This window comes from Dermacentor andersoni, chromosome 6 (genome assembly GCF_023375885.2).
Source record: "Dermacentor andersoni chromosome 6, qqDerAnde1_hic_scaffold, whole genome shotgun sequence".
NCBI classification, from domain to species: domain Eukaryota; kingdom Metazoa; phylum Arthropoda; class Arachnida; order Ixodida; family Ixodidae; genus Dermacentor; species Dermacentor andersoni.
Window position 1 is genome coordinate 98,459,747 of NC_092819.1, and position 20,493 is coordinate 98,480,239.

At 45.5% G+C, this 20,493-nt stretch overlaps 1 protein-coding gene and 1 long non-coding RNA gene across 2 annotated transcripts; both read right to left on the reverse strand.

Moving 5' to 3' along the window:
- Nucleotides 1-5,052: 5,052 nt before the first annotated feature.
- Nucleotides 5,053-8,814, reverse strand: LOC126522627 (uncharacterized). Its single transcript, XR_007597486.3, has 4 exons — nt 8,712-8,814; nt 6,664-6,713; nt 6,493-6,562; nt 5,053-5,382 (listed from the first exon to the last, which is right to left on the reverse strand). It is a non-coding gene; the product is annotated as an uncharacterized lncRNA (long non-coding RNA).
- Nucleotides 8,815-12,529: 3,715 nt separating this feature from the next.
- LOC126523024 (chitinase-like protein 4) lies at nt 12,530-14,099 on the reverse strand. The gene has a single exon (XM_050171856.3). The coding sequence runs from the start codon at nt 14,097-14,099 to the stop codon at nt 12,651-12,653; it is 1,449 nt and encodes a 482-aa protein (XP_050027813.2). The 3' UTR covers nt 12,530-12,650.
- Between the last annotated feature and the right edge of the window lie 6,394 nt (nt 14,100-20,493).

Below are 20,493 nucleotides of genomic sequence, written 5' to 3' on the forward strand. Positions count from 1 at the left end.
GTTGTATTGTTGTTGCCTTCCTGCCTAATAATTTTATGTGATTCCAAAATATTCTAGGTGCGGCCTTCTTTTTCTCACGTATTTCTGACAACCAACGTTCACTTTCACCTTTTAATTTTGCTTGCACCAGTATTTGAACCATAGACTTTTTCTCCCGGAATACGTCGTAGCTGGTACGCCCCTGGTGACTGCGGTTTTCTTGTGCGTGGATCGAGTTCAATGGGTGTCATTCGAGCCCGCAACTGTCTTATTCCGGTGCAGGTGTAATTCGGGAACATTCGCATGCCGTGCTTTGAGTGTGGGCACAGATCGTCCCGGTTGGTCAAAATAAATATCGGCCTCTCGACTAAGGATTCTCCCATAGCACCGGTATGGCTGTGGGACGTTAACCCCGCCATTCCTAGCAAAGATCGCCGACGGAACATTGAACAAGTGCTTTCCGGCAGAATCCATCTCACGATGAATGTCGACGCGAATTCGTTTAGCATTGAAACAATGCCTCGGCGCGCAGTATCGTAATCGCCGAAACACGTCACGTGTGAGGCGCGCATGCAGACCGTGTGCTCTAGCGCTTTTCTTTGGACACGTCGCCCCATCTAGTGCCAAAGCAGGGAGCTTCCCCACGTGGCGCGTGTCTGAATGTATATTTAGGCACGGCCGCGTAATTTGGACGAGATTGTCTAAATATGTGTGACGTGTATTCGACTACGCTCAGAATCGCAGAAATTTAAATGAAGTTATCATTTAAATTTATCAAATGACAGTTTATCAAATGGCATTTAAATAGATCCATCCTGCAAGAAGTTGCGCCCATAGCTCATTTGGTCACGTGGGAGCCTTTCAGTTTTTGCTACAAGTGTTCCTGTATAAGCATATACAGGCACACTATTTGCTACAACCCCAAACTGCCATCTACCGCTTTTTCCTCATTGTTCTTAAGGCTCATTATCTTCCAATGCAGATCCACTATCGCGGCTTCTCCCTTTTTTTTCTCCTTCTTTTACGAGTAATAATCGGCCAAGCACCAAATGGTGCTCGAAATTAGTTCGAATACAAATCAGCTTTCAAGGGGAACTTGATATCCAGAGTTAACTTAGAGGGTGCTATAGAGAGAGTTCTCGAATGGCCAATTAAAATCGCCCACTGACTTCTTCTGTGGTGTCTTCAACGACAGCGAGGCTCTGATTGGCGGTTTCTAAAAAAGAAAAGAAACAGGCACGCTGCTTTTGTAATATTTTCATTTCTATGTGTTCTCAGCAGGTTCATCACCTGTCTGTACCAACTGCTGTTTTCCTATATTCAGTTTCTTTTTTTTTTTTTCCTCATGCGAGGCAAGAAACAACGTGCTTCTTAATGCAGATCCCGCGCAGCATGTCTTTGCTCGTAGTCGCAAACGTAAAGTGAAATTGCAGATGTACCACAGATTATTAGCGGCTCGTCACCACGGTGCAGAAAACTGTACAGGCAACCAACAATTTGTCTCTCAAAGGTCGGTGAATGTCTCCAGCAACTGCGTCTATATATTTTTTCAAAGCGTGCGTTAGAATATTCCTTGGGATTACGTCATGTTCTTTTTTTTTTTCGTTCTTGTCAGGGACACAGATCAGGTACAGTGAAGGGGAAGCGGGGTTTCAGGTGGGGGCGTTAACAGGGAGGCCAAACATGAGGGCACGGTCCATTTATCATATCTTGTACAAGAAGTAGTTGGCAAAGTCTGGGCTAATCCGTCCGAAGTCTATAATGTTTGTGTCTATTCAGCGGCTTGCTTTTATAGGTATGGTTAATTGCACGTTAGGGTCTGTCTCGTATATTCTGGAGCTTTCCGCACCATTTGTGAAGCAACTTTTCGCGAACATTTGAACACATTTGCTTAAAAGAGATAACGCGTATCGCTCCTAGCTTGGGGTAGCAGAAATGCTACCTGCAGTGACGTCCCCTGTGACATCCCCTGTGATTTCGCAGTGTCTTGAAAGCTACTAGAATGCGATATCACTGAGGAGATCCTTTGCAGTCGCGTAAAGCTTTTCGATGTCGTGTATTAATGTATTACAACGAAAGCTGTATATGACTAACCTTCCGTAGCTTTTTCGGCGTCCGACAACAAAAACGGATTTAGAGATTTCTAACAAATGCATACACCATGGGTTTCATTCTTTGCTTTGTGTGTAATCACGTACGGGTGCAGTGCGGCGGCGCATATGTCCAAATGCGGAATAGACTAGAACGCTCGCCGTGAAAATAGCATGACGTCAAGGTTATCGCAGTGTATAAGCAGGAGAGGTATCGGCGCTAAAAACAGTTGCGTTATCGATGGGGCGGACACGTATAGTTCGTACACCCGAAGAACAGCATGCGTGCGATGAGCGCCCGAGGGAACTGCAATGAGAATGTGAATGGCGCCGGCTTCGCTAAGAACAATTGGCGCCATCTAGCGTTGCCACCGAGAAGTTGGCGCGCGGCCTCCAAGACTGGAACGCTGGTGCGTGCGCTCTTCTCTCGCGGTTCTCTTTAGTCATGCTGCGCAACGTAGTGGCACTGACGGGAAGTCCGCGCCTGGCCTCGAAAACTAGAACCGCTGCGCGCCAGTGAGTTGGTACGCTGAGAATTGTTCGCTGGCTTGTCGCACACTCAGTGGCGCATACTCAGCGACACAAGCTGGTGTGAGTTTAATTGAAGAGCGGCTCGTACCAAGTGCATTCATGGCACGAGATTGGTAGCGCTGGCGTGAAAAGCGTTCATTGAAGAGCGACACATACCCAATCTACTTGTGGCGCAGCCTGCTAAAGCGTCGGGTTGCTGTCCTTCGGGAACCCTTGTGTCCTAAGATCGATTCCGCTCAGCGTTGGATAAATTTATGGCATCTTTCCTTGTCATTGTAGAGCGGAACTTGTCTAGTTACCCAAGCTGGCCTCGAAGACGTTCGTTGAAGAGCGGCACACATCTACCCAGTGACCCAAGTTTGCATCAAAGAGGTTCATTGAAGACTAGCCCTGACCGATTGGCACAAGCCCATCAGTGCTACGAGTCGGCGTCAAAAATTTTCGTCGACCAGCGGTACCTACCCAGTCCCGCGTCTACAGGTAATCATGTTGGCGTGAAAGAGGTTCGTTGAATACCGGCACGTAGGTACACATCGCGAACTACTCATTGACTCAAGTTGCTCCGATGATTGGTTTCGAACCCTGTTCCCTCGGCAGAGCAGCCCGATGCGCTTTCCATTTGTCCACAGACTATCCAGTGACTCAGTTAGGCGGGAAAACGGTTATATAGATACATAGATAAAAAGAAACATACACAGATACAAACGTAGATATATTGATAGCGCCCAGAAAGTGAAGTTTAGTATTCTAAAAATTCTAATGCATTAAAACAAGAACATTGTCCGCAGCAAGTCCCAACCGCGGTGCTCACCGCAAATTGATACGCATGTACAGCCGTCCATGCAAGTAAACCGCAAGACATAGCGATTTTATACAAAGAAAGAATAGTACGTTGCTCTGCATGCTTTAAAGAAATGTCTTCTAGGAGCATGTGTTGTCATATCGTTTGTATTACTTCGGTAGCCCTGAAACAACCAGGACGTCATCTTTCCCGCTCCAAATAAGTGGTGACCATACTTCACAGCACGATGCCCGGATTCCTTAGCACAAGGCAAACATCTACGTAATGTTGCGCTGAAATGTGAACAAAGAAGTGTAGACAAGATTTCCGCATTTGCATGGTGTGTTCGTTCTTTGTGGTGGTATATATAGGTCTACCAGCGAAACGTTTTTTATTATATCAGTCACTCTACAGTTTCACAGCAAAGCGGCGCGGCAGATCATGCGCTGCCGTGCAGATTGCAGCGTGCCACCTGCAATCGACGGTCGACATGGCGCGATTTCTGAGGTTGAAATTTTGTACCAGTGCGTGCCAACCAAAATCGCGCGATAGACATAACCTGCGTATATTCGCGCTGTCATATAGCCAAAGCTTATAAGAAGGCTTACAGAAGACTGTAGTTCGATGTGTATCTACGTGTACTCACTTTATGTCTGCATCTAATTGTGCTGCTTACAAGCTTGCACAAGGTCGCGCGCAATGATGCCGAAATCAAAGTAGGAAATTGTATCTGAGAACCTTTATACGGCTAAGCCTAACGAAAATGCGTCTGTCCGCGCCTGTGTACATAAAAATTTGGAGGACGCTTAAGCTTCGCCTTTAAGAGTGGAACGCGATAGCGTTCAAAGACCCCTCACTGTTCTTCATGCTTCCAGGCAACTGCAGCTTATGTAACCGTGACGTTTACGGGGAAACGCTGGCGGCGAACGCTATGCACGAGGGCAAGCTTTCTGGTAGAAACGCGGCTTCCTGCATGGGTAAATCTGCTGCTATTGTTTCGCACTTTTAATATTTGAGTCTTAGAAAAGCTAACATAAAAGATTTGCGCTGTCGATGTTTTGTTTTTATTACTTTTGCTTGTGGGCTGCCGTTCTTAAAATTCTGAAAATAACTTTGCAAAGAATGAAAAATAAAGTCTGAGCAACTTTGGTGGTGGAAGAGTGTGGTTGGGTATGCGTGGTGGAAAATTTGGTTCGAAATTTTGTTTGTCGAATTCCTTTTTTCTGGGCACGGGCCCCTTAACGCTATCGCATAAAAACTGTCGTCATCAGCAATGCATATGAGCAGTGGCTCAAGCGTCATCGTCTGCTTCCACAGCTCGCTCGTTCGCGGCCCTCAGCGCAACCGTGCTAACGCGCTCGTGCCACTGCTCCCGCATTTGTCGTCGTCGTCTTCTTCCACAGCTGGCTCCGTTGCCGCTCATCATTCCAGCGTAGAATTTCACTTCACTTCTGTCGTAGTAATGGGGAGGCCGTGGTTACGGAGGTGTAATCCGTTGCTTAAGGGGGCATGAGCCATTCCTTGCCTTACGTCACGGACAGATGTAATTTTGACGCAGTTTCACTTTGATGAATCGCAAGCGTCAATGGCGGGTGGATACTGCTAGCCACGCCGCCGAGCGAACTCGAGACATCAAACGTGTGTGTAACTCCATTAAGAAACACGAAGGCGTATTCGATAATTGAGGAAGACTTTAATGCACCGTCGGGATTAACCCAGAGATAAACACCGGGGCCTCAAGTTTCAACTTCGCTGGTTAGCCATCTGTACGGAGTGCTTGGGTGGTGATTTATTTATTGTCATTTTCGCGTTGTAACAACGCTACCTCTTTGCATTTTGATTTATTTGTGCCAACACCGAAGGGCCCCAGGGTGGGGGAGAGAAGAATCCCAATCACCTTGCACATTTCTCAAACATGTCATGCCACGTTCTTGAGCATCCTGACGTAATCCAGTTTTCTCCCTTGGTTTCACAAAATATCAGTAGAATTCTCTTTTACACCTGCAAGCGTAAAAAAGAAAGGTCCAAGTAACTAAAAGGACTCGCATATTTGCCTTGAATATTATAATATATGTTCATCGGCAGTTCTGGCGGCGTGTTGTAAACGAAGTTTCACAGCGGACTAGTACCATGCAAGCAGCTAAGTAATATACGTGCTTTAGTTGTCTTAAGTTGTCTTAATCCGCAATAAAAGTTAGAGATATGAAACCAGCTCTGATATCTAATTTTCAAGCACTTCGGCTTCGCCATTCAATGACAACGGAAGGTCACTCGTGGAAAGGCGTTTTGCTTTTTTCTTTTTTTTTTTTGGGGGGGGGGGGGGATCTTCGGTTTGCTGTTGGATGCTGGCGATTTGAATAACATTTGAGAGGTGGCAAAATACTCTATAACAGTAAATTAAAATTAAAGCCTTGATCTTCTAATTGTGAAATAGAGGCACTTATTAATGAACAAGTTCGATAAAATTCAGTTCAGAAAGCAATGTGCCAATTTAGATATCTAATGTCTTGCTCTAGCGAATTTAATAGTTAGCACTTTTAGACCATGTGCATTTTAATAATCTTTATTATTATTATTATATATCTTTCACTAATAGTTAATATTTCAGACCTTAAATATTTTCTCTTGAGAGATATTGAGATAGGAAATACCACCGCTACCCCATTTCTCTGTGTTCCACCGCAAACAAGAACACATAAATTCATATGATCAATAAGCAGGTGAAAAAAAGATGTATTGAACACAGTGCAGCGGTACCAGGTCACGTATTAGTAATAGGTTAAACAGACATGAAACCATGATCTGAAGAATCGGCAATTACGGCTTTCAGAAATATATGCTAGGTTTTCGGACGCGCAGCGCATAGGCACTTTTTTTAGCTATATTTATTTATATTATATATTTTCAATGAGATGTTGGCACCTGTAGACGACACCTGCTGCTCCTTTTAATTAACATATGTGCCCCAAACGATGTAAAAGTTTCAAACGAAGGATATATAAAAGATGTTATAGTGGCACCAGCTTTAAGGCCGACCTACAGACAACATAAGTGCACGAAAACAAATGTTTCTGATATTACTGCCCGTGCACTTGGTCTTGTTCAACTTACAGTGGCTCTCTGGGCAAGGATACGTGACGCAACGAATGCGCAGGCATCTGTAGCCGGGTGGACACGGTTCCTGCAAGGATGCCACTATCACTTAGAGCGAGGCCATTTTAAACCAATCTGCAAACAGTAAAGCTTCGCTCGAAAATTCAGCATTGCATGCGCCACACTTACGGTCTCACAGGGAATGTTCGATGCTTCTTTGTCAGAAGAAGCACAGATGGCTGTAAAAAATGTGGTGAGAAAGTCATACACTTTCGGAAATAGAACTTGCACAGGGCAACAAAAAAGGGCATATTGAGGGTTTGTTTTCAAACTGCGTTAACATCACCGCCATATCACCCCCCCCCCCCCCCCCCCCGCGCCCCAAGCCTTTGTCACAATTCGATTTCGAGCTTTGTTTCGTAAACAATGCATGCGTTTACCAAGAAATGCAGTCGACCTAAAGTATAACGTCGTCATCATCAGTACCAGCCTGCCAAGGCAGGACGAAAGCCTATCTCAGTGATCCTCATTATCCTTATTACACCAGCTGACACCATCCCGTTCCTGCATTTTTTTTTTTAGTTCTGTGCCATCCTCGACTGCGCTTCCCTTCCCTTGACGCCCATTTTATGGTAAAAAGCAATGTTTCTCGTACTGAATCCGCATGCATTGACAAACTGTCCTTTCTTGCAATGTGCACTTATAACAACGTCAAAGTCTTTGCTAAAGCACTGCGTGTATATATAGTCATTTCAGCATGTTCACTCCAAGAAGCGGATTTTTCTTATTTTTTTTTATCGAGATCTTCTGCAGACTTCTGTCTCCCGGAGGCTACATTATCGACCGACACGGTTCAACAGAGGACAGCGCAAACATAACGAGTTGGCGTGTAGGTACAGCCATCAATGTTATCCCCGCAGATGCACCGATCCCGGTCTTTGTTCTCTACGCAATTATGTAACAAAACAATAATAAACCCTACCTACATATTCTCGTTGCAACAAATACTGTACGCCGGCCGCTGCATTATTCCTTTAACGAACCAAATTCATTGTCTTTTTTTTTTTTTTTTGCTCTTTTTCCCGTTTTCGTGCGGACTTTCTGCACAAAGAGACACGTGATACGACGCAACCAGGTTGGAGGTCGCGTTGTTCGCCGAACGCTAACTCGCTCTTTGAAAGAGAGAGAGAGAGAGATTGTGAAAAGGAAGAGGCGCCAGGCTCTTTGAGGCACGCGGTCTGTAGCGCGAGAGCTTTGCGGACGCGTCTGAAATGTTTATATGCCGCGCACGGGGGCGGCCTGTTTGTTCGCACAGCGAGAAGCGGAACTATCGCGGCACCGTATTTTACCGCCGCATATGGGCTGACGGTTCCGCTGCGTCGAAATCGTCTACAAAATTGTCTAAAGCCGGCTGCGCCGAAATGTGAAATGCATGGTACTAATCTTCCATGGGTATTGCACATTCCAATGCCGCGTACTTGCAAACCTATTTCTGACTACCTTCACTGTTCCACAATACTTAGCGGCCGTATAGCTTCCGCGGTAACAACCCGAGAGTTACAAACTCCGTCGTCAAAACCGTGCATAGTACGCTTGCTTTTCACTTCTGAAACATAGCCGAGTCAGGCGGAGTCCACTCACAGGTTAACGAATTTGCTCTGATAATGTTAATGCTAGGATAATTTGTTTAAAGCCAAAATGTTACCTTTTAGCTGAGCACTGATATCAGTATAACCCATAAAATTTGCCAAGGAGCTAAGCTTTGACAAAAAAAAAAAAACATGAACGCCAAGACACATCTGTATGGAGAAGATAGCCATTCACAGAAATAAGATAAGCTAATTTGCTGGCGCATGTATGCGAATTGTGTTTGAGTTTGCAGCGCACATACAGCTTTTTTATTATTATTATTATCGACGGCGGTTTCGTTCAAAAATCAAATACTATTAAAGTTTTTTTTTATGTCATGTAAACAACCTGATGATAACGTCGAATTAGACGTTTTTTACGAGTGGTGCACTTAGCTTCATGAGAGACGCGAACAAAAGTGGTGGCTAAAGATACGTATTTGTACAAAAAGCTGTCAGAATACAGTAGGTTTAAGTATACGACCTTTCCTGGAGTCAGACAGAAAGGCAAAAGACGAAACTGACTTTAGCTCGTTCACAGATTCTGAAATTTACGCTTATGGGGAGGAGGGGGGGGGGCGCAATCTGGCACCATTCTGTGATACTTACCAGCAGTAAACAGCACAAGCACAAGAACCAGGTATCGCATGCTGACGCTTTATCGCGGCCTGCTGTACAGAGTGCAGCGTTCGTGTCTACACAACGTGGGCAGAGCTTATATACCTTACATTACCACACGCTATAGCACGCGTAAACTTTCTTTTTTTTTCAAACCTCGTCAGGTAGAAGCTTCGTACAGGAAGTTGGCGCAACCCTGAATGCTGATGCGTTACCTCTGATATGGCATCTTTACCACGCGCCTGGCAATCGCTTACGAACAGCATGCAGCGAGTAAGCTCGGTAACTTTTGCCATCGTAGAGCAGTAAAGGAACGACCGGAAACCTGTTGCTTTCAATCTAATGACTCATTCAATAAGCAAAGAAAGAAAGTGAATATCGCAGCGTGCGTTCTGCTCTTAATTTCCTCTTACGACCACGTGCGTCATGGCCAGCATGACTAACGACCGATTTCTCGCCTGTCTAGTAACACGCTATAAATCATTGTCGCTTGCGCAGTTTTCCGCTCTACCAAGAACCCGGAACGTCACGAGACTGTAAGTGCCCGTTGAATGCGAACTTTAATTGTCATTTGCGTCAAGTATGGGTGTACGTGCACAGCGCTATGGAAATACTGAAATCAGTTTGTCAGCCATTCTTGTCAAAATAGAAATAAGAAACGGCGTTAAAAGCAAACGTAGAAGGGAGACATGGACGTCGAAACCATTTGTGTAGAGCCTGCTATGAAAGTTTACTTTTTTTTTTCGCCCACTTATGCTAATTCCCACTCGAAGACCTGCGGTCGTTTAACACTCTTGGTGTTAAAAGCGCAAAATTTTGACGAGAGACCCGAAACAAGAAGACGACACCACTACTTCATTTTACTCACTACACTACTACACTCGTCTACATTTTGCGCTGTTAACACCAGGATGGAAAACGAACAAGCCCGAGCTGCTATTCGAGCGTTTAACACTAGATGTAATAAAACTGCTGCGGCATCCTTCCCGTTAGTTGGAACCGCGTTACATTTCATGATACTGTGAGGACTTAAAGTCCATAATTTGGAATTGGAGGCGACAGGGCTTAATTAGAAAACAATTAAAATATCACTCTTCTATTGCTGCATTTGCTTACTTTCTAAAGAGAGTATAACAGAAGTAAATAGCTGGTAAGACAGCTTGCAACAAATATGTGGCGACAAATTATTTTCATAAACAACTATGGCAGGACTCATCGCACGATGACTGTCGACGGTAATTCGCATATCACTCGAGCGATGTAGCGACAGACCGTATTTCTGAAGTCCCGTTCGTTCAACACGTGCAGTGGTAATTGTGAGACTTTCGTTGGTTTTACTATATGGCACATACTCCGATATTGTCCCACTTTGCTATGGCTATCCCTTACCAAGTCAAGGTCACCAATGAGCTTGAAGGCATAACGACAACTGTATGACGCTGACGCAGTGGCGATGGACTTTAGAAGACGAATGATATGGATGCAGTGACAAAGGCGTATAACGACGACGGGATTGCTATAGGATGACATGTCGATCTTAATTCGGGGAGGTGGTGTAATGGCTGCAAAATGGCGATGGCTATATGAGGACAATGAGGTTACGATTATGGTGTGACGATGACGATATGACGAGAACCGGATAAAATTGTGAGAATGACGACGAGCGCAGGACCAAACGCCATGGCAACGACGTATGACAATGGATGCATGCTAGCGTCTGCGTGACGACGACGGAATGATGACTATGGCATGACAACGACGGCATAATCACCGTTAAATGACGACAGCATGATAACGATGGAATGACGACCAAAGAATGGAGTCGATGGATCGACGTAGCTGGTGGAGCGACAATGACCTGACCACAGTGGGCTGATGGTACAGATGTGATGACTACGGTGAAACAAAAGCGTCATGACAATGGACATGACGATAACGGTATGACGACGAATGCATGACGACGATTGTACGACGACGAGAGAGCGACGACGATGGCAAGACAGCAGCATGATGACAGTGCGATGACGACGAGTGTATCATGACAATGGTGCGACTCGGAGTGTATCACGAAACTTCTGTAACGACGATGGCTAGACGACAACGGCATGACGAGAGTCCGATGACGTAGCTGGCGTTACATCTATTTAACCACCGCGCTCATATCAATTCAGAATAGAGCCGCTCGATTAAACTCACAAAATTACAGCCACAGCGCAAGCATAACGCAAATTAAGAACAATTTATCGATTCCTCCTTTGAACACCCGTCGTGACATAGCACTCTTATTGTTGTTTCACAAATACGTACACGGACCACCAAGGTTATGGCCGTTAACTCTGCAAGTCTTCCCATTTACGCCACGAAGATTACATAATCTTCTTTTTTTTTCGCGCATATTCTTTCCGCGCGGTAAAAGAGATGATCTTACTTCATTTGCCCCTCCACGTGTCATCCGCTTGTGGAAAGACGTTCCGAATATTCTGGTAACTGAACCTAACAAAGAAAAATTCCGTCAGCACCTAAACGTGAATTTCTTGCTTTAGTTAACTTCGTGTCTGCATTTTTGCTGTTCTAGTCTTTTTGCTTGGGCGAATGTCGATTTTGCGTGCACTTTATTCTTAATTGTACAATTATTAACAACGTGTTCTTATTATTGGTATAGTTGTGTGCTGTCTACACCACGTAATATTTTGAAGTTCCCCTTAACCGATACCCGTTCTTCGGGTTTGTAAGGTATATGAATAAATAAATAAATTGTTCACTAACGAATGCGCTGTTAGAAAAGCAAATGTGCCTGTTTTTATTTTCCTTTTTTTCATTTTTAGTGGCATTTTTATTAGCAGGTACACTAGTGAAGCTGATGAAGGCACCTTTTTTGTAAGAGAGAGATGTTTACAATCACTCCTTGAATGAAGTCATACGGGTGAACGGATACGAAAGTTTCGAATTGTTATAGTATACAGGGTGTTCTTTTCTTTCTTTAGCTGCCCCACATCTTTAATACTGGAAAAATATACATCACGGTAATGTTATGTTTACCATAAGAGTGTACACATTGGTGGCCTCTATATAGAGAGAAATTGCCGCACCTACGTGCGTAATTAGAGATGTTACACTAATTAACTTTCTAATTATCAACAATAGGTAGCTACAACAAACGAGTACTTTGGAACCCGTCCTCGACACCACCTATCCCAACGATCAAATTTTGAATAGCGGATTTCATGTGGGAGCTACGAAAACAACTAGTTCCCCTTGGCAGGCTCCTTGAAACCGAAACTGGCTGGAAACTGGCAGCGAAACTGGCTGCTATGGAAGAACTGGGTTCGTCTGGTGAACGAGAGGCTGAGAGCCGAGCGAGAAGGGCAGAGCAGCTTGCAAGCGGTGGCAGGCGGAGCCCCGAGTCAACCGATCCCGAAGTCGTCGGCAGGCGCCGGGCACGAGCTGAACAAGACCGGCGAAACGTGCGGTCTACGCGTGCCTAGGAGACTCCCGTAGAACATGCTAGGCTGCTTGCGACAATGTGGGTGCGCCAAGAAAGACGGCATAGCTTAGATACTCCGAAACAGTGCCCATACGCTTGGGCGTAACCTGCGTTCACGAAGTGAAACGTCACTATTATATTTTTTTAGAATTACCCCCCCATCGAAATGCTGCCACCGAAGCCGGAAATACAGGCTGCGACTTCACGCTTAAAACCAAACAGTTTACGAAAACGTAGATGTGCAAAAACAGCATGTTCGCAGTCATCTAGTATAAGCATCAGTATCCTCTGAAATTTCAAGAATTTTATTTTCTCTGACGTTTAATTATTATTGAAAACACAATGGTTCATTTGAAATCCGTCCCCATCTTACAGAAACAGCTATGTACATCTCGCGGCTCTTCAACCACTTTGTTCCATTACTTCCCCAACTTGTCGCATAAGCATTAGGGCCCCAACGGCACAGTATCCGTCACGACCGTGTACGGGTTCTGGCTCTGCACCAATTCGTGTATCTCACGCAGAAGTGGCCACGTGGAACCGAAGTCACCCGCGAAGTCATCCATGCTCAAGTCCCACACGGCCATGCCATGCGTTCGGCGCAAGATGGGTCTCTTGGCGCGCAGGCTGACCCTGTCTTCGAATCCGATCCACTGGTCGTGGGTGTGTGCCACCACGCACCGAGAGTAGCCGTGCAGGAACCGCGTCCAGCTACGGTTGACCAACAGAGTCTCCACGATGTCATAATAGCTGGCGATGCCGGTAAGGTTGGTGTGGCCAAACGGCCTGCCCGGTCCGACGGCCTTGATACCGATGCGGCCGTTCTTCAAGTGTGGGTGCTTCAGCGTGAACGACACTCCAGCCAAGGAGACGCTGAAGACGGCCTTGAAGAGGACGTCGTGCTCTGTGGTGGCTGCGGCGAGCGCCTCCACCACTGAAGACAGGCCCGCGTGGCCGTGGTACCTGGCCCTGAACACGGCTCTCACGGGACTCTGGCAAGTCGTCACTGGAAAGGAGCTCGAGTCCACGGTCCGGTGGGTGTCCACAATGACCACGTCCAACCGGTCGAACAGCGAGCGAACGAAGTAGCCATGTCGGCGAGTGACCACGTTCCAGGGCACCACGACAGTCATCCGGATCTTATCCTTGTCGAAGTAAATGCGCATCGTGTTTAGGAGGGTGCTCAGGTTGGTCCTCGACGTCTCGGTCGGATACTTCCAGTACAGGACGAGACCGCTCAAGCCCCTCTGTCGCACCCACTGCGCCGCCTTGCGAATGAAAGTCAAGCGTGATTTCTTGGTACTTATTACTCTCTTAAAGTCTGCGCTGTCGCTATCTTCGCCCCCGACACATGCGTACGTCTCAAGCATGGATGTCTGCTCCGGTGCCTTGGCCTTGGACAGCTTCTGGATGGCCTCCTCGTCTTCAACGGGGTTCTTGAAGCGAATAGAGGATTCCTCGGGGTCCAAGCCGACCGCAACGTAGACGAGCGCGTCGCAGAGTGCAAGTGACACGTTGTCGACGTCAAACGCGCGCGGCGACCCCGACGGCAAGCTGGTGTTGACAAAACAGAAGACCCGCTTCCGAGGCCTTTCTTGCGAGAGCAGCTGGTAGGCTACGCGAGCTGATCTTTTGGGAATGGCCATGTCTTCTTCCTCGCCACTTCTGGCCGTGTCTGAGGGCGTCGACTTGAAGTATTCCGCAGTAGCTGCTACCACGGCGGCGCAGGCGCACGCCGCGGTCATGATGGCGATCACGAAGAATACCAGCAGGCACAAGTTGCGGGACCGAAAGATGGAGTTCGGCGCGTTGCGAGGCGGCTCTTCGCTCGCCAAGAAAAGTGGGATCAGTCCTTCAAAGCGACTCTGACGGTAGGTCACGGTAGCGTCGGCCATGAGTCCCACTTTTTCACGCACAACAGAGAAACGAACGGAAGCGACCAGTAGCGAGCTGCGAAAATCTTCTTCCTCCAATCACGTGTGCACGGTCGCGCGTAATAACCTTTGCTTCTTCTTCGCCTTATTACGCGCATTAACCACCTGAATCATGTATGCGCCCCGACCACTCAGACCAACAGCAAAACGTTCCTCACGGCACCACGCTGCCGTAAAACTCTAGTGCTGTTACTGCAACATTAGGTATTAAAGGTGTCCTGAACCATTCTTTATCGAATTCGAGAAATGCATTTGAATTTAAAATAAGGTATTTCAGAAATGCCTTGCCCCAAAAAGTACTTCAATGCGTTCAGAAGAAGCAGCATTGTTGTTAGTGAAAGGTCTCGTGTGATCCCGTTCACTATGCTTCTGTTCTTTCTTTGATGTCTTGCATCGCGAAGGCGATGGCGGAGCGGGACATGTTTACAACGCTTCGCCTACTGAATGTCACCGTGGCGCGCCGTTCAAATGTTGGCGCCTACGACGCGCCAGACGTAACCAAACGCGGTTGCTGTCAGCGAGCCGCAATGCTCTCAGCCAGCTTACAGCCAGCGTACTCGTCGTCGCACGCCGCGTTGGCCGCGATATCAACGCTAAGTAGCACATGGCTGTACTGAACTAGAATAGCCAGTATTCTAGATTGATGTACACTGACCATGACAACGTGTAACGCCCGAACTCTCTGGAGTGAAATTAGCTTAGCAGCACTCTTTGAGGAACAACTATCAGGCATTGTCTGGGATATCATTGACATGTATGATGTGACAGCGCAAGCGACAACGGACGAGGAAAGAAACACACAGGACAGGCGCGGAACTTCAACTGAAGTTCCGCGCCTGTCTTGTGTGTTTCTTTCCTCGTCCGTTGTCGTTTGCACGGTTACATGATGCATTCCAATATCGACCACCAACTAGCCCGCCTCTCCCTGTTAAATATCATTGGCCTTGGCGAGGTTAGAAGAACTGGCGAAGCTTACACAGTGCTGACTAATGGCCAAGTTTTCTGCTGTAGAGGACTTCCAGATAAGAAGCAATAAGGAGTAGGGTTCCTAATCCACAAGAACATAGCGGACAACATTGACGAATTCTAAAGCATTAATCAGAAGGTAGCAGTAGTCGTAATAAAACTTAATAATAGACAGAAAATAAAGGCAGTACAAGACTACACTCCAACTTCCAGTCATGAGGATGATGAAATAGATCAGTTTTATGAAGATGTTGAATTAGCGATGAAGCAAGTGCAAACTAAATTCCACAGGATTTAAACTACAACAAAGTTGAAAACCTGCTTCCACGGTCTCCGTAGAGTGCAAAAATGAAAAAAAGAAACGCGTCAGCAGAGGATGTTTGGACGGTTGACAGATGTGTGCTTACGGTCGAGAGAGGTCAGTGGCACAGGTTGCAGGACAAATCACGTTGCAAAATTTAAGTTAGAAAAGGTGCATGCTAATTCACATTTCCAAAATTTCCGCCAACTAGGTCTGTGCTGGCATGAGCTAGCAGCTTTTCGCCAGGACCAGCATTCCTGAGCTGCTTAAGATCGTGCAACTTAGAAGGTCCCTTCTGTAGCACACTCTGATACATCTGCTGCCATGTCATTGAAGAAGAGAGTTAACCTGACATAGATATAGTCGATCGCCTATGATCTGTATAACGAAGGAATAATTATGTCCCGGTTCTATTGTAAGCTGTGTGGAGCGCGACATTTACAACAATGTGACCTGTATACGAAGGACCGCAGCCCAAGCGGTTCCTATAGAGGCGTTAGACTGGACACGTTTGTTATTTACCCTATGGCCCTATATCGCAGAAGTAGACGGGAACTGCACTAGGGGTGACGAGACTTGCAAAGTAATTTTTAAATAGACTACGCTGCAAACGCTCTTGTGCTGCGCAAGTGCTGTCTTGGAACACATTAGCATAAAGAATATTGCGTAACGTCGGCTTTCTAATCCAAGCCACCGTTTTACGCAAGGTCTTTTATATCGTTCTTACATCTCTTGCAAATGTTCAATGGGGATAATTTAAGGCTTTGGCATATTGTGATATCCTTCGTGCAAAATCGGTGATGCGGGGTTATGTTTCCGATAATGTCGTTTTTCTTTCAGGGCCCGTGGCCGGCTGCACAAGAATGCTGGCCATTTGTCTGTGCGAACGATGAGAAGGAGCCTTGCCCTCCAGGGAAATTCTGTAAGTACCGAACAGGCAATCAACGGTTATTGGAGGAGTAGGGCACTGGCTGGTTCAATGAAGCGTATGAACATGTATGACCCGGACGTCTCATTGTATTTTGAAATGGCACTCTTCATATTTGTATACGTTTTTTTTTTCAAGTTCATATTTAGTTTTCTTAGCTAAATATGTTAGCTTAGTTTTCGCTACAGTATGTACATATTACGGCCGATGGTCCCATAGTAAGGACTGTAGGGTGGGCCTCCTCGTAAAACATGTATGATATAAAGAAAGTGGGTTTAGTAGCAGAGGTATCGAACAGCGTAAAAATACGTCATCCTATACTGAAAAAGAATAAACCAGCAGGTGGGTTGGCCCCACAAAGCTCGAACATCACTCAATATCAAAGAAAATTTAAACAACTTGCTCACACGTATATCTGGCCGCGGAGACTACTTTTGTATGAATAAAACAACATAATTTTAATTGATTAAACTTTAATTAGTATGTGATATACTTAATTAGTAGTTCATTTGCTATACTATTCACAATTGAACACTCCCTCCAGAATATCAAAAATGCTATTATGGCCGATACCTCGGGTTTACAGCACTAAATCAAATTTTTCAGGCACCAAATTCAGCGTATCCAAAATGATACATTTGACTTTGTGAGTTTAAGGTTACGCTGGCATTAGCAAAAATAATTTCTAACATGCATTAGACATATAATGATCTACTTAACATGTAATATTTTGTAACGTAACAGTTAACCGTTAAGTCGAGAATACACAAAAGAAATATAGGCAGGAAATTGTTCATAAGCAGTAATGGCGAAGAATGAAGCAGATTTGCATTAGTAAGATCTTGATGAGGGCTAGTTGGTTCATACATATAACTGAGGTGAAACAGCGCGAAAAAGACGAGGACAAAAGGAAACAAATACCACAGACAAGCGCTGACTGCCAACTGGAAGTTTACTTGAAATTCACCGGATATTTATACCTTTTTCAGCATAGGCATGCGCACATCAGTCGCAAAAACATCTGCAAATCAACAAGATTTTAATTTTTCTTCCAAAAATGTGATTTCTTTTCCCGACAAGGCAAGAGAAGTAGTGCTTACACATTTATCTCCTTCCTTTCTTATATGAAAGGCCTCTACTATTTCTCTTTCCTTCTTACCCTTTCCTTTCCCTATGAATTTTGCCTTTTCAAATATGGGGGTGCATTGACACTTGTTACAGTGTCCAGCTAAATGACTCCCATAGCCATTCTTTAGGTTAGTGCTGTGCTGACGAGCTCTTTCATTGAAGCACTGTCCCGTTTGACCTATATAAGATTTTCCACAGCTGAGCGGTATTTGATAGATGACGTTGCGCCTGCACTCAGTGAAACGAGTTTTATGATTTGTAGTGCACAGGTGCCTTTAGCGCTTGTTCATGCGATTACATATAGAGGACAACTTACACGGGGCACTGAAAACCAAATTAATATTATGTCTATTGGAAACTTTCTTCAGATTGTGTGACAACTTGTGTAGGTATGGCACCACGTGCGCTTGTCTTTTGTCTTTGTTTTCTTTTTGGGAAGTATCGGAACTTCTTTTCTCTTTCTGCAAAATGGCTTCACATACTGAAGTGATCACAGAACTGGGAAAGCCTGCGTTCTGTAGTCGCGCTATCTGATTTAAAAACCTTTGATTGCACTCATGCTCACATGACTTACTAAGTGCTGCCTTAATGCACGTTGTTGCTATGCCTCTCTTAATCAATTTAGAGTGTGCGCTGTCGTAACGCAACAAGGTTTTCTTAGATCTGGGATGATGTCTCCAACATACGTGCTCGTCCAAAGAAAAACAGAGGTTAATATCTAGAAACTGAATACGGTTGTTAATTGGCAATTCATACGTGAACTTAAGTCCTCCCGATGAGTTGATGAACAAGTTCAAAATTTCTTCGACCGCGTCATGAAAATGCATACAGGTATCTTTCTTCATAACAATTAAGTAGTTGTCAACATATCTAAACACTCGCGTTACAGGCATGTCCACCAACTTAGCAGAAATTACATTGTCAACCGAGGATAAAAAAATGTCACATAAAATGGGGGCGATGGCTGATCCTATACAGATGCCAGTGCGTTGGATGTAGAATTGGCCATCATAATTAACAGCACTTGAATGAAGATAAAAGTCCAAAAGCGCTACAAAATTGTCCCTGTTGACACATACAGAATCCTGAAAATTAACTTCGCCGAAATCTTCTATCCTATCGCGCACAGCGCACATCAAACCATCTCGCGGCACAGAATAATATAACTCCTCTACATCTACTGAAAATGCGGTTAGTGCGGTTCCCTGGTCTTCATTTATGGCCAAGATAACTTCTTCCGAGCTTCTTACGAGGAAAGGGTCATTTATCTGCAACATCTTGAGATGGCCTTGCAGAACTTTTCCTACATGACATTGCCATGACGTCTTCTCGGACACAATAACTCTGAAAGGGTATTCAGGCTTGTGTGTCTTGCAAGTGAAGAAAACCTCAAGGAACTCAGTCTCCGCTTTGTTCACAAGCTGCCGTAACGAGTCTAGGTGCAAGTCTTTGAGTAGCTTCAGGGCGGCCTTCTTTTGCTTTTTCGGGTCGAAGGGTGTCCTCGTCTTTTTCGCGCTGTTTCACCTCAGTTTTAAATGAAGCAGAGTTTCACATTATTATTTATTTTTTAGATCAGGTAACGTATGGTTCTAGCGAAACTGTTTTACAAGCCGACAGAGTTGCGCTCAGTCGATTCATCATCATCATCATCATCATCATCCTGGTTACGCCCACTGCAGGGCAAAGGCCTCTCCCATACTTCTCCAACAACCCCGGTCATGTACTAATTGTGGCCATGTCGTCCCTGCAAACTTCTTAATCTCATCCGCCCACCTAACTTTCTGCCGCCCCCGGCTACGCTTCCCTTCCCTTGGAATCCAGTCCGTAACCCTTAATGACCATCGGTTATCTTCTCTCCTCATTACATGTCCTGCCCATGCCCATTTCTTTTTCTTGATTTTAACTAAGATGTCATTAACTCGCGTTTGTTCCCTCACCCAATCTGCTCTTTTCTCATCCCTTAACGTTACACCCATCATTCTTCTTTCCATAGCTCGTTGCGTCGTCCTCAATTTGAGTAGAACCCTTTTCGTAAGCCTCCAGGTTTCGGCCCCGTAGGTGAGTACTGGTAAGACACAGCTATTATACACTTTTCTCTTGAGGGATAATGGCAACCTGCTGTTCATGATCTGAGAATGCCTACCAAACGCACCCCAGCCCATTCTTATTCTTCTGATTATTTCCGTCTCATGATCCGGATCCGCCGTCACTACCTGCCCTAAGTAGATGTATTCCCTTACCACTTCCAGTGCCTCGCTACCTATTGTAAATAGCTGTTCTCTTCCAAGACTGTTAAACATTACTTTAGTTTTCTGCAGATTAAGTTTTAGACCCACTCTTCTGCTTTGCCTCTCCAGGTCAGTGAGCATGCATTGCAATTGTCCCCTGAGTTACTAAGCAAGGCAATATCATCAGCGAATCGTAAGTTACTAAGGTATTCTCCATTAACTTTTATCCCCAATTCTTCCCAATCCAGGTCTCTGAATACCTCCTGTAAACACGCTGTGAATAGCATTGGAGAGGTCGTATCTCCCTGCCTGACGCCTTTCTTTATTGGGATTTTCTTGCTTTCTTCATGGAAGACTACGGTGGCTGTGGAGCCGCTATATATATCTTTCAGTATTTTTACAAACGGCTCGTCTACACCCTGATTCCGTAGTGCCTCCATGACTGCTGAGGTTTCGACAGAATCAAACGCTTTCTAGTAATCAATGAAAGCTATATATAAGGGCTGGTTATATTCCGCACATTTCTATATCACCTGATTGATAGTGTGAATATGGTCTATTGTTGAGTAGCCTTTACGGAATCCTGCCTGGTCCTTTGCTTGACAGAAGTCTAATGCCCCAACCACTGGCACGCGCTGGAAAGCTTCGGCGCGCGCCGAAGGGTCAAATGCGTCAAAGCGTCGGTCGGGAACTCGCTGAAGCGGAACGTCGCGCAGCGATTACGTCTACTGCCGATGCTAGAAGTTTGCCGGCGCGCGGCGAAGCTGCGCCGGCGTGCACCAATGGGAGGCTGCGACGCCTCGC

Excerpts from the sequence above, each read along its gene's own strand:
- LOC126523024 (XM_050171856.3), bottom strand. The coding sequence starts at position 14,099 with ATGGCCGACGCTACCGTGACCTACCGTCAGAGTCGCTTTGAAGGACTG.